Raw genomic sequence first — 13,640 nt, forward strand, 5'->3', positions numbered from 1 at the left:
TCTTGAGTGAAATACAATGAGCCTTGGAGTGCTTAATTTAGATTAAAGGTAGATTCCCAGGAAGGGGAAGAACAGGAATGCCACAAGCAGAGGGAATAGCACATCCAAGGCTGAGGAAAAAAGTCTTGCTTTAAATGAGAAAAGTTCCTTAGGGTAGCTGGTACACACAGTTGGAGATTGAGATTGCAAATGGCTACATACGAAGGTGGGGAAACACAGAGGTAAGTTTGGAAAGGCCTTGTAAAGTTATTTTGTGCAATTTGGATTTTTGTCTTGGTAGTGTTGATACCTCATTGTTTTAAAGAGGAGAGAGAGTTGGTCAAATTTGGTTTTTAGAAAGATTGCTGTTGGTGCGCTGGGGAAATGAATAAGAAGCAGGGAAGAACAAGGCAGTGAGATGAATCCAGAGGTTTTTTGTAATAAAGTTAGGTGTATATGATGGTGATCTGAACTAGGGAAGTAGTAGTGAGGATGGGGAGCAGTGAATGGGTTTGAGAAATATTTATAAAATAAAATTAAACAGACTTGGAGATAGGGGGGGTGCTCAGATTTCAGCTTTGATTGGCAATATTTGCAGGTAAAAGTTAACATCAAGCCTGAGCCTGCCATCCTTAGAAAACCCTACTTACAAGATTGGCATTTCACTGGAGTCTGGGAATTTATTGGTGAACACTTCCCCACACTGGTATAAACCTCTCCTTAAATGGCACACTCTGCTTAATATAGTTTATAATGAACAAGTCCTTGTTCTTGGAATCAAGAATTTTGGTTCGTGCTTGGCAAAAGGTGTCTTCTATGTGACCTACTCTCACTAAAACTCTCAGTCACTGGGTATCTAATGAGCTTCCTTAATAAATCATACTTCACTCATTGTTGGAGAATGTGTGTTTTAGTTTGGACATGTGGTATGTATGTGTTGTCTAGTATTGGGGACCAAGTTCTGGGTCAGGGAAGACAGATTTATCAAGACAAATGAAATTGCCAAGGGAATGTGAAACCTTGAGGAGATGGACATTTAAAGACTGGACATACAAAGAAGACCTGAAAGAAGTAAAGCCAGAAGGATGGGAAGAAAATAAGAGAGGAATCCAATTAGCTTTATAAAATGTCTTATTTAGAACTATGGGAAGAGGCACATCCCCAAAGAAGTCAAAGCAAGAGTTTGTTTGAAGACGAGTAAGTTAGTTGATAGTGTGAAAGGGTAGCATAAGGTCAAATAAGAAAATGACTGGTAAACTGAGTTTGGTAACAATTAGGTTGTTGGTGGCCTAAGCAAAACCAGTTTTAGTAGAATATATTTTTGTTTTTGATACTGGGTCTTGCTATATTGCCTATGCCAGTCTTGCATTTGAGATGCTACTTCAGGCTCCCTGAGAAGCTGGAATTATAGGTGTGTGCTATCACACATGGATACCCTCTTTTCTTTTCTTTTGCAATTCTGGGAATGGACCCCAGAACTTTGTGCATTCTAGGCAAGTACACTCCCATTCTGCCATATCTACACCCCAGTTATAGTATATTTGGAGGCACATGGTTCTTTAAAAGAGATGATAAAAGAAGGTCCTGCAAGTTGGATAAAATGATAGAAGGGATCATATTTGAATAGTAGGTTTGTAATATAGTTGCATTGCAGTCTAGTAAATTAAGCTGCTTAGGGAGTAATCATTAGGGGTGACAGGAAACTATGATTTTCTAAGAACAAGGATTTATAGTTCAAGTAAACTGTAAAGAGCATCTGAACTAATCATTTTGCTTTATAGGTGGAGAGACTAAGATCTGGGGTTTGGGGGACCAACATCTCAACCATGGTCCTATAGATGGGTAGGATCAGTTGAATGATTTCAGATCACAAAAACAATCTTTATTTCAGAGACGGTTAGTTGGTAACTCCAATATTAAATGGTGGGGTATACAGTCAAAGAGGTATTTTTTCAAGGTTGAAAGTGAGTAGCTTTTATAATGATTCCAGGTTTGGCATATGTTAGATGAAATTTTATTTTCACTTTCTACTAACAGTGCCAGATTGGCCTCTCTTTTTGGACTGGATCAGGCAGCTGCTGGCCATGGAAATGAATTCTTCCAGTACACAGCCCCAAAACAGCCTAAGAAAAGCCAGGGAACAACAGCAACAGGTAAGTTAAGAGGATTTAGAATTATGCCTTCCCAGGTTAGTTGGCATGGTAAACAGCCTTCCAAAATGACCGGCCAAGTCATACACCTTTCTTCAGTCTGGCTAAGCACACCACTAGTGGTTGGTGCTCTCTGAGCTTTGGGATCCTGAGTTTCAGCAGTATAGAATTGGCAATTGTTAGAGAAAGCTGCAGGGAAACTCTTCTGCCCATGTGGCAGTCTTCAAGACTCTCCCCAAGACACTGTTCATAGATGCTATTCAAAGTTTTGATGAGAAGGAAGAATTAATTTTCATTTGGATGAGTTAGCTGTGTGCTGAATTTACCCAGTTAGATAGTGACAAGCATTGTAGTAAGGGACAGGAAACATTTATTGAATGAACATCTGCTGAGTAAAAGGAGAAAAAGAAATATTTAGAAATATTTCTAAAATACTTGTTATATGTCTAGCTTCAAGAGCTTTACATGAGTTTTCTTACTTTGTTCTCCCAGCAGTTCTGTGAAGTAGGTGACATGACCAGATTTCAGAGGCTTAAAATGATTTAGTGCTTGATCAAGGTCAAGGTAGTAAAAAACAATCGAAATTTTAACCTATCCTGACTGATATTAAGCTTTTAATCTTCCACAAGAGCAAAAAACAGACTACACCCCTTGCCACATAGTTTTTATTCACTGACAAGACATTTTGCTGACCCTAGTTATGTGTTTGGGTGCTCGCTTCCACTGAAGAATTCTACAGCTGATGCCAACTGTGTATGCTATAATTCATTTCACACTGAAGTTATTTACCTGGAAGTATGGTCAGATCCCCTGGACAAGGACTTGGTTCCATAAGAGTGTCCCCTCTTGAGAAATGAGTACTTTTACTCATCAGCTACAAACCAGAATTCCCATGATACTCATTTCTTGGGTTCAGTTAATTCATTGGACACTTTCATAGAACTCAGGGAAACATTTTCTTAAGTTTGTTAGTTTATTCTAAAGGGTATTATAAAGATATAGATGAAGAAATGAATAGGGCAAGGTTTGGGGAGTACAGGTAGCACAGAGCTTTTGTGCTCTCTCTGGGTACACTGTATTCATCAAATCTTGTTGTCTAAGAGTTTTTTATAGAGCTCGATCTTCAATACCTCTACATCCCCGTTTCCTGGAGGTGGGTAAATGAAGCTAAAAGTTATGACCCACTAATTGTCTAATCACTCTTTTTAGTGACTGCTTTGAGACTGTTTTGGGGCAACATTGTGAGTCGCTTCAATAGCATTGTCAAAAGGCAAAATTACAGTGCTGGGTGTTGCGGCACACGCCAGTAATCCCCAGTCCTCTAGAGGCTGAGGCTGGGGTGTGAAACCAGCCTGGGCTACATAGTGAGTTCAAAGCCAGTTTGAACTGCAAAATAAGACCCTGTCTCAAAAACAAAAACAACCAAAATAAACCTTTTGCCTCCTTGGACCTGTGGAAGCATCATGGGTCATAAGCAGCTCTACTGAAGCCACCCTAGGAAATTTGTCTAGGGCTCTTGCTCTTGCCATATCTGCTCAATCTTACATGGTCTGATTCAGAAATACGGCCTGATCATGTGCCACTAGTGTTTCCATCAGCGGACAAAGGATATCAGCTTCGTTGGTTTGGACTAAGTGATCTTCTTTCTATGGATTATCCACAATATCCACTCAATGAAAGAGGCTATGCTAACTCTTTATATGTAAAATAAAAATTGTAAAAGTTTTATTAGAAAAAAGACAAAATTACAACAAATTTAGCTTTAAGATCATTCTTAACTAGCTTTTATTTGCCATTGTGGAATTGGGCAGTGCCTTGTTCTATAAAATGGAATATTCTGATGAGTAGGAGATTAGTTTTATAGGGAGAAAAAGACTAAGAAAACAGAAACAATGAAAAGTGGATTGATCATTTAAAAGTTGATTTTTTTTTGTAAAAGAGAGAACTTCCTTGTTATGCTGGCCAAACTGGTTTGTTTAGATATTTGGTCATTCTTGTCTCATGATTTTTTAAGAAGGTCAGATAAACAACTCAGTCTTATCTTGGTGATAGGGAACTTTAGCATAAATGACTGTTTTGGTTTGGTCTGTTTGGCCTAGAGAGTCCAAACCAGTCCAAACCAGTGGCTTCTATAAAATTTACTTACTATAAAATTTACTTAACAGCATCAACTCCAGTGTGATCCAAGAGTTGTGCTTTGAAACACACACACACACACACACACATATACACACATGCACACGGACATGCACACACACACAAAAGAGTTATTACTCAGGAAATTCTGAGAATTTTAAGAACTTGGAGCAAGCCCCTGTCATCTTTGCTCCTAGAAAATTGTAAGAGATTTGGGAACTCTGTGGTAGGAATCAGGGACAAAGCATAAATATATTTTATTTTATACCACAGCCCATAAACCTTGAAATATCTACTCTTTGATCTAACAGCAAATAATTGCTGACCCCTGCTTTATATCTTACATGTAACTTTGGGCCGTTTTGCTGTGTTATTCACCAGTAACAGAAATCTGTGGCTATATTTCTAATAGATGATGCTTTTTCATTTCCTTTGGTGCATCTTATCATTAGTATGCTTCCGACGTAGTTTAAAGTGGTTGAGTTCATGGGTATGGAGAAAAAGAAACGTTAGACCTAACTCAAGGAAATAACTTGATCAATCCACTTTTCATAGTCTCTTTCATTGTTATTGGTTGATTTCTTGATAGCAGTCAGCTTTTCTGGGGTGAGGTGAAATTTCAGTAATGTTTTAATTTGCATCTCTCCAATGACCAGTGCTGTTGAATACTTTTTTCACGTATTTATTTGCTGTACTTCTTCATCTGAGAAGTATATGTTCGTTTCAGATGTCCATTTTTGGGTTTTTTAAATCTGGAAGGACTGATTTTTTGAGTTTTTTATATGTTCTCAATAATAATCCTTTGTCTGAGGAACAGCTGGCAAACATTTTCTCCCACATAGTGGATTGTCTTTTCACTCTGTTGGTAGTTTTTCTTCCCATTTGTTGATTCTTTAGTATAATGGGTGACAAGTGCAAGGTGGTAAGTTCGATCCCGTGCCAAAACAAACAAATAAACAAAGACTTTCACCCTTTGTTGATTCTTTGCATAAGTTCTGTGCACTCTGGGTTTTATTCATAACGTCTTTGCCTACAACTAATGTCTTCAAGAGTTTTATCTACTCTTATCTTCCAGCAGATTTCATGTTTCTCTTTTTAATACTAAGATCTTTAATCCTTTTTGATTTTAGCTTAGTACATCATGAGACAATTCATTTTTTTAAAGAGCTATAAAAATGTTAAAATTTCTACTTCTTGTCATCAATAAATGCAAATAGAGGCACCAGAGATATTGCTCTCCTTTTTCCACTGACCCCCCTGACACTGGTAACAAAACAGGTGCCTTGTTACACTGGCAGAAGGTAGAGATGTTAACTGGTGTTCTCTTGTTTTTGTTCCCTGAGGCAAGGTCTCTGTGTGCTGTCCATGCTTGCCTTGTGCTTGTAGTCCTTCTGTCTTCTGCCTCCTGAGTAGCAGAGATTACAAGTGTGAGCCAAGGCACCTAGCTTTGGTGTTGCATTTCTGAAGAACATTTGGGCAGAATGTAACAAAATCTTAATTTTTTAAAGCACTCCTTCACTGCATAATCCCATTTTTAGGAATTTATCCCACAGAGTAACCAGAAGTACATACAAAAGATGTGTTTTAAGTACAGTATGTTCACTATAGCATTCTGGATATAAGAGAAAAATAAAAACAGCCTAAAGAAATTTCAAATAATAGCAAGTTGAGTAAATTCTGGTATAGTTACAGTATTTCATGTGGGCTCTGAAAAGCATAAGGACTAATTTGTTTTGTTTTGAAGAGTGTAGAGCAATGAATGTATTAAGTGAAGAAAAGAGTTAATTTTCTTTAAAAAAAAGAAGCTGCAGAGTTTATGTGTATAGAGTACTATGAATAAACATTAAATTGTTAGCATTGTTCATTTTTAATTGGTAGGCTTTTATACTTTTCTATCTTTCCTGTGTTTTCTACAATGTACTTATCCTCTGAGGTAAAAAATAAAATCAATACAAAAAGAAAGAAAACAAGAGTATTTTGAAAATCAGTTGTTGCTGGGTATAGTGGCACATGTCTGTAATCCCAGCACTTGGGAGGCTGAGGCAGGAGGATTGCCATGAGTTCGAGGAAAAGAGGGTTATCCCTGCAGCCCGGGTCCAGGCCAGCCTGAACTACACAGTGAGATCCTGTTTAAAAAAAAAAAAGTTGTTGATTTTTATGTGACTATTACCTTGCTATTATGACGGCATATTTTCTTAGTGAATATAAATAAGCAATTACTCTTTTTTGGTCGTAGGGACTGAACCCAAGGCTTTATACATACTGAGCACTTGCTCTACCACTCAGCATATCCCCATCCTGCAATTTCCTGTTAATATACTATTTTAAAATAGTGTTATTCTGTAGCACCCATGAAGTTAAGTACTAGGTATCTTTTGAATTTCATCCTGAATTTCCTGCCCCAGAAGTAATATAAAGAGAAAAAAGTTTATTTTTATATGTCATAGCTATCAAAATATTGAAAGGAGGAAAGAATATACATGGATAAGACCTTGCTTTGTGTGTCTTGTCCAGCCCAAAGACTTGTGGTAGGTAGCTTGGGAGCTGGATTCATGAGTTCTAGTCCTAGACTTTGCTACTGTTGTTATAAGGCATTTGAGTGTGTAGGGCCTGTTTCCTCACCCCATGAGGTTATAGGACTGTTTCATGAATCAAATGAGGATATGGCCATGAAAGCTTTGTAATCTAAGTATAAGGTATAAAGAAGAATTTGAAGCTAGGTTAGTGGTTAAAATCTATTTCAAGCAAGAAATGAATGATTACTTTGTTTTCTTCTTCATTTTCAGGAAATCAGGCAACTCCCAAACCAGCACCAAACACCACAGGTACTTCCACAGTGCTGGTTGCAACAGCAGTCTATGCTTATCGATAGTAAGTAGCTGAAAAGGAAAGCACTCCAGAATTTGGTGGAGGGGAGGCATGGGGAGAATGGTTAAGCTCCTGTCTCCTCAGAAAGCCTCTATTCATTGCAAACGTGTTACTTAGCCCTTCCACAGACAAAGCATTGTATCATTTTTTAATATATTTTAAAAATTTTAGTTCATCGTGCATGTCTATAGTACATATCCTTTACATTCCTTGAGGGAACTTGGTACATGTACATGGCACATCTTAATTTTTTTTTCGTACCCTTTCCCTTTCTCTTCCCTGTCCACCCATCTTTTCCTTTTTTATGGTATGTTTGCATGCAGTAAGTAATGTTTATATCCATCATATGGAGTTGGTACATGTTACAGTAACACTTTTAACCTTTCAGGTGGAGATCTTTTCACATAAAACTTGCAGAGCCATTGTCTTGTCTACTTTCTTTAAGCACTTGTAGCTTCAATAATTGACTTTTTTGGGGGGGTGCTGGGGATTGAATTTATGACCTTGAGCTTGCCAGGCAGACGCTTCCACCACTGACCTAAATCCCCAGCCCAATAATTGACTTTTTAAATTCACAAAGAAAGCCATTCCACTGGAATAACATAAATAATAGGTATATAAAGAGTAAAAACGTTGTGTAAGAGTTTTAAGTTGTAAACTTCTTGCTTCTTTCCCTTTCTAGAGGCTGGACGAGTAGATCCCTCATTTCTATATGCCACTAAAGAAAGTTGGTTCTATATAATTTAGAGGAATATTAATGCTTATTGTTTTTCTTGCTTTAATAGCACAAATGGTCAATATGTAAAGCAGGGAAAATTTGGTGCTGCAGTCCTGGGGAATCACATAGCCAGAGAGGTGAGAATACCCTGTATTTCATGTCTATTAAGATGTTCCAAGTAATACCACTGAGCTAGATTTTAATCTGGGCTTGCCCAGTGTCTTGTATGTCAGAGGATTAAAATGATTGTTGGTATTGCACATGAATGTATAATATTAGGGTATAATAAATTATTACAGTTTGCCTACTGTTGTGGATTTTAAAGCTCACCACTCAAAAACTTTACACATCTCTTTGGGGATATGGTCCTAGTTTTAAGAATTTGGAGAGATTTAGAGTAAATCATTTATCAAGAGTATACTTTTGTTGGATAGGTAATGGACATTCGTTTTGTGTTGCTTAAACCACTATGTTTTTATGCTCGTGTTAATGACCATTGTTTATCCTTTGAAATTTTGAAAATAACATTGGACAGTTGATCATAGCATATTATTGATTTGGGTCAAAAAGTAGATGTGGCTAAAAACCTGAGACTGATTTCTTTGTGGTGGTATCTCACTTCGAATTGTGCTCCAGGTTAGTTAGTATTCAGAATACCCACCCCAATCTGTCTTTTAAATAATTTTTTTGAATCAGGATCTTAATACGGTCATACATTGCAGTTGATTGCAATAGCCCTTAAATCTTTCCTTCTTTCAGGAGACAAATGATGTCTGGTTGTCTCGCATTGCATTGCATTAGTAACCATTGATAATGATTACCTACATTTATTATTTCATTAGGGATTACTATTTGGATTTCTAAAATTTAGTATTGGGACTTTACCATATTTTGCTATTACATGGGAGATAGTGGTTATATAGTGATGCAGTGATCATGAAAGAGAAAAATAACAAAAGTTGTACTTCAGAATTCATTGGAGAGATGTGGAATTGAAGAAGACTAAATGAGCTAACATTTCAGCGAAGAAAGAACTAATGAGATAACTGTTTCTTTGCCTTCAGTGTTTTGCTGATTTTAGCTGTAGCCTAGGCAGCTGGTATGGCCATGCAGAGTGATTACTGGAGAAAAGAGAAATTAGCAGAACAGAGGAGCGCCAAACTCAAGACTAGCTTTCTCCCCATGGGATATTTGCTGAGTTCTAGGATGGTGAGGAAGTCCAGGGACTGTGCCAGAAATGTAGAGAGAAACTTCTGCCATTTTGTGGTGTGTAGGAGATGCAACAAGAAGTCTTCCTCTCAGTATGTTCCCTACAATTTGAACTTCGTGGGGCAGAAGGGCTCTGGTCAAAATCTCTGATAGGTAGAGGTTCTAGATCCAAGGAGTTAGAGACCTTCTCTTAGTCAAAAGCTGGGGAAGGTCATACTTGAGCATCAATCTTAACTAGATTGAAGTGTTCAACCCTCCCTAATTTAAGAAAAGGAAAATCCTTTGTGGTGGAACATCACATAAATCCTCACAGTTCCCCTACCTCAAAGAGTGAACTGTGTTTGATTTTTTTTTTTTTTGTCTTTTTCCTTTTTATCGGTATCAGGGATCGAACTCACGACTGCCTGCTTGCAGGGCAGGCGCTTATGCCGCTGAGCTAAATCCCCAGCCCCTTGTGTTTGATTTTTGTATTTGTTGAATTTTGGTGTGGTACGTTTGTGCACACATACACCCACATACATGTGTGGGTACACAAACACAGTTATCCCTTTGTGTCTGTAAGGGAATGGTTTCAGGGCCCCCTGTAGGTATAAAACTGGATGACTACCATAAGGAATTTGTACATATCCTCCCATGTACTTTAAAAAATCATCTATACTTACAATGCCTAAAAATGAAAATACTTCGTAAACACTTGTTATATTAGGTAATATGCTAAGAAAAATAATCTGTGTGTGTTCAGTGTAGGCACTTTTTTTGCAGTGGTGATATATATTGGGGATTAAACCCAGAACCTTTATGTTGAGCTATATCACAGCCCTTAGAACTTTTTAAAATGTTGAGGCAGTATCTATCTGAGTTGCTAAGTTGTCCAGACTGGGCTTACACTTGCCTCAGTCTCCTAGAGTACAAGACACAATTTTTTCCCCAAATATTTTCAATTTGATTTGTTGAATCAATAGATGTAGAACCCATGGATGTTGAAAGTGAACTTAATATATGCATATAATACCATATATATATAATTGCCATGTATGTATGTAATTTGTCATTTAACCTTTTTTTTTTTTTTTTTTTTTTTTGTCTTTTTGAAACAGGGTCTCACTGTACAGTTCAGGCTGGCCTTGAGCTACTTTGTAGCCCAGGCTTGTCTTGAACTGAAATGATCCTCTTACTTCAGCTTCTCTAGTGCTGGCATTACAGGAGTCTGCCACCATGCTCGGCCCCATTTAACTATGTTTAAATGCACAATCTTTTAGCATTAACTGCATTCATAATACTGAGTAACCATTGTCACTGTTTCTACTTTTTCATAATCCTAATCAGAAACTGTAACTGTTAAGCAAAAACCCTCTCTATCGCTGCCTTTTCTCATCTCTGCATAACCTCTTTACTTTCTATTTCTATAAATTTGCTTGTTTTAGCTGGTTGTGCTGGTGCATGCCCGTAATCCCAACATTCTGGAGACTGAGGCATGAGGGTTGCTTTGAGTTTGGGGCCAGCCTGAACTATAATAGTGAAACCCTGTCTCAACAAAACAAAACAAAACAAAACAAAACAAAACAAAACAAAATATAAAAAGAAAAGAAAACAGTACTTTTTTTTCTGTGGTGGAGATCAAACCCAGGCCGTGGTGTATACTAGGCAAACACTCTAGCACTGACTCATCCCTAACCCCTACAACATTAATCTTTTAGTATATGTCCATCTCCTCTCTTGGGTGCATTGTAAGTGCACAATAATATCCTGAAAAGACTTTTTCTTGAGTAGTAGGTCTGAACATTTGGCTTAAAAATATTCAGTAACGTGTTGTAAGCAGATGTACTGTCCCGCAGGCTTTGCTGTTCCATTTATAGCACAGAAGTTGAGTAGATTTTTTTTTTTTATCGGTACCAGGGATCAAACTCACAACCGCACACTTGCGAGGCAGGCGCTTATGCCGCTGAGCTAAATCCTCAGCCCCAGATTGAGTAGATTTTATATATTTCTTAAAGGGTCTTGGGACTTTCAGAACAGGAAACAAGCATTGGCTTGGACTTAAATTCACCAACCCTGTTACCACTAATTTGAAAGTCAGCCTAACCTTTGAAGATTTGTTTGTTTTCTTCAGTACTAAGGACTGAGCCCACGCCCTTGACACTGACGCATATCCCCTACTTTTTTTTTTTTTTTCTCTTTTTGAGACAGGGTCTCACTGTTGCAATACAGGCTGGCCTTGAGCTCACTTTGTAGCCTAGGCTGGTTCAAACTCACAACGATCCTCCTGCCTCAGCCTCCTGAGTGTTTTTTTTTTTTTTTTTTTAAAGACAGAGTCTCACTGAGTTATAAATTTGCACAGTCTGGGGTCAGACTTATGATCTTTTGCCCCAGTCTCCTAGAATGCTGGCATTACGGGTGTGTGCCACCATATTTGAGGCTTTGAAACCAGGCTTTGAGATTTTCTTTTTTGCTGTGAAAGTCCTAGATGGCATCTTTTTCCAATATAGTATAAGGCTGTTTTGTCTACTTTGAAAAATCTGTTGTTTGTTCATCAGTGACCTTAGCTATATATCCTGGATAATTTGCAGCTTTTACATGAACAGTTGCTGCTTCACTGTGCACCCATATGTTATGGAGATGGCTTTTCTCAAACTTTATGAACCAGCTTCTGTTTGCATCCGACTTTTCTTTGGCAGCTTCTTTGTCGCTTAGAGTTTTGATAGAATTGAAGAGGGTCAGGACATTGTGCTTGACTAGGCTTTGGATACAGGGAGTGCTATAGTTGTTTTGGTCTAGTGAAACTGCTAAAACTTTCTTCACAACAGCTGTTTCACTTAGTATCATTCACATGTTCTGTGGAGTAGCAATTTCAGTTCATTCAAGAACTTTTGCTTTGCATTCACAGCTTACCTGTTTGACCTAAGAGGCCTAGCTTGGCCTTGGTCCATCCTCTTTAAGCTTGAGCATTTTAGTGTTTGGCTTAAAATGAGATGTGCAACTCTTCCTTCAGTTGAACACTTCATGGACATTGCAGGGTTATTAATTGATCTTATTTCAATGTTGTGTCTTACAATAGAGTTAAGGAAAGGCAGAGATAGGGACCCGCTGGTTGGTACAGTACTTACAACTCGCACAGCATTTACCATTTAAGTTGGCCAGCTTATATGGGCACAGTTTATAGTGCTCTCCCAAAAATTACAATGCTAACATCAAAGACCACTGATGGCAGGGCTAGAGACACATTGTTGTAATCCCAGTACTCTGGGAGGGTAAAGCAGGAAGACTGGAAGTTTGAGCCCAGTCTGGGCCATTTAGTGACTTAGTCTTTATGTTAAAAAAAAAGTCACTGAGCATCAATCACCATAACAGATAAAATAATAATGAAAAAGTTTGAAATATTTTAAGGATTTCCAAAATGTGACAAGATGTAAAGTGAGTATATAATCCTGGAATAATGGTGCCAGTAGACTTGTTTGATGCAGAGTTGCCAAAAACTTTCAACTTGTAAGAAAATGCAGTATCAGTAAGGCATAGTAAAGCAAAGCATAACACAAGGAGTTGTATTCAGTCATATGACACTTCTGTCTTTAGCTTTTTGAGGACCTGACAAACTGTTTTCCATAGTGGCTATACTGCTTAATGCCCCTACAAGTAGTATATGAGGGTTTCTTCACATCCTTGCCAACATTTTGCTAATTTGTATTCTAGCCTTTCTAGTAGGTGTGAAGTAGTAGTTTATTATGGCTTAATGTGCATTAAGTTCTTTTTCTTTTCCTTTTTTTGTGCTGAGGATTGAACCCAGGGCCTTATCCATGCTAAGCATATACTCTCCCTCTGAACTGTATTGCACCCCACATCTAGAATTCTGTATCAAGATAAAGACCTCTCAAAAATGAACACAAAATTAGTTTTCAGACAAATGAAAGCTGAGAGGATTCATTACCAGTAGATTTGTACAATAAGGAACTTTGAATTCTTTGAGTTGAAGGAAATGAATGTTTATATGCCCCATAAGACACAAAGATGTTACAGCAACACTATTCCTGATAGCCTCTGAGGGAAACAATTTGAGCATCTACAACGGGAGAATGATTAGTAGACTGGTATATTCATGTAACACAGTACTGTCTGACAAAAGAGAGCAGTGTTCTGGTATATGAAACAAGGCTTCGTGTTACAGACATTGTTAAGTGAGAGAAGCAAGATAAAGGAGGGTACACTCTGAAATCTCATTTATATAAATTTAAGAGTAACAAAATTAGTGATTGAAGTCAGACTAGTGGTTACCTCAAAGTTGGGATTACTAAAAGTAGGGACAAAAGGGGTTTTCCAGGGTACTGCAACACTGTGCTTATTTCAGTCTGTTTGGTGACCATGTGATCATATATATATGTAAAAATTTATTGAGGTGAATGTTTAAGAATTGTACATTTACTGTGTGATTTTCCTCAATTTTAAGGTTATTTCCTTTAAGTCACTATCTCTCAGTTATCTTTATAGGAATGAAATTATTGACAAATTAAAGGCATTGCTAATTACACTTACTAAAAAATAAGGCCAAAACAAGAAAAGAGAAAAATGGATAGTGGGAAGATAGAATT

General features: G+C 37.6%; 1 protein-coding gene and 1 pseudogene across 3 annotated transcripts in view; both read left to right on the plus strand.

The window, feature by feature from the left end:
• Nucleotides 1-13,640, plus strand: part of Fkbp15 (FKBP prolyl isomerase family member 15) — a 69,062-nt gene that overhangs the window by 10,666 nt on the left and 44,756 nt on the right. For 2 of the 3 annotated variants that reach the window (XM_063260516.1, XM_063260520.1), the window contains exons 2-4: nucleotides 2,017-2,132; nucleotides 7,052-7,136; nucleotides 7,919-7,988. In XM_063260516.1, the coding sequence (XP_063116586.1) occupies nucleotides 2,017-2,132; nucleotides 7,052-7,136; nucleotides 7,919-7,988 (271 nt within the window). Of the gene's footprint in view, nucleotides 1-2,016; nucleotides 2,133-7,051; nucleotides 7,137-7,918; nucleotides 7,989-13,640 lie in introns of those variants that run through there. The other variant, XM_063260523.1, reaches the window with a different exon arrangement.
• Nucleotides 2,139-7,045, plus strand: LOC134478657 (small ribosomal subunit protein uS14-like; annotated as a pseudogene).

The sequence above is a fragment of the Cavia porcellus genome, unplaced genomic scaffold, assembly GCF_034190915.1.
Source record: "Cavia porcellus strain 051 isolate PalLab524CR breed Dunkin Hartley unplaced genomic scaffold, mCavPor4.1 scaffold_1, whole genome shotgun sequence".
Taxonomy (NCBI): domain Eukaryota; kingdom Metazoa; phylum Chordata; class Mammalia; order Rodentia; family Caviidae; genus Cavia; species Cavia porcellus.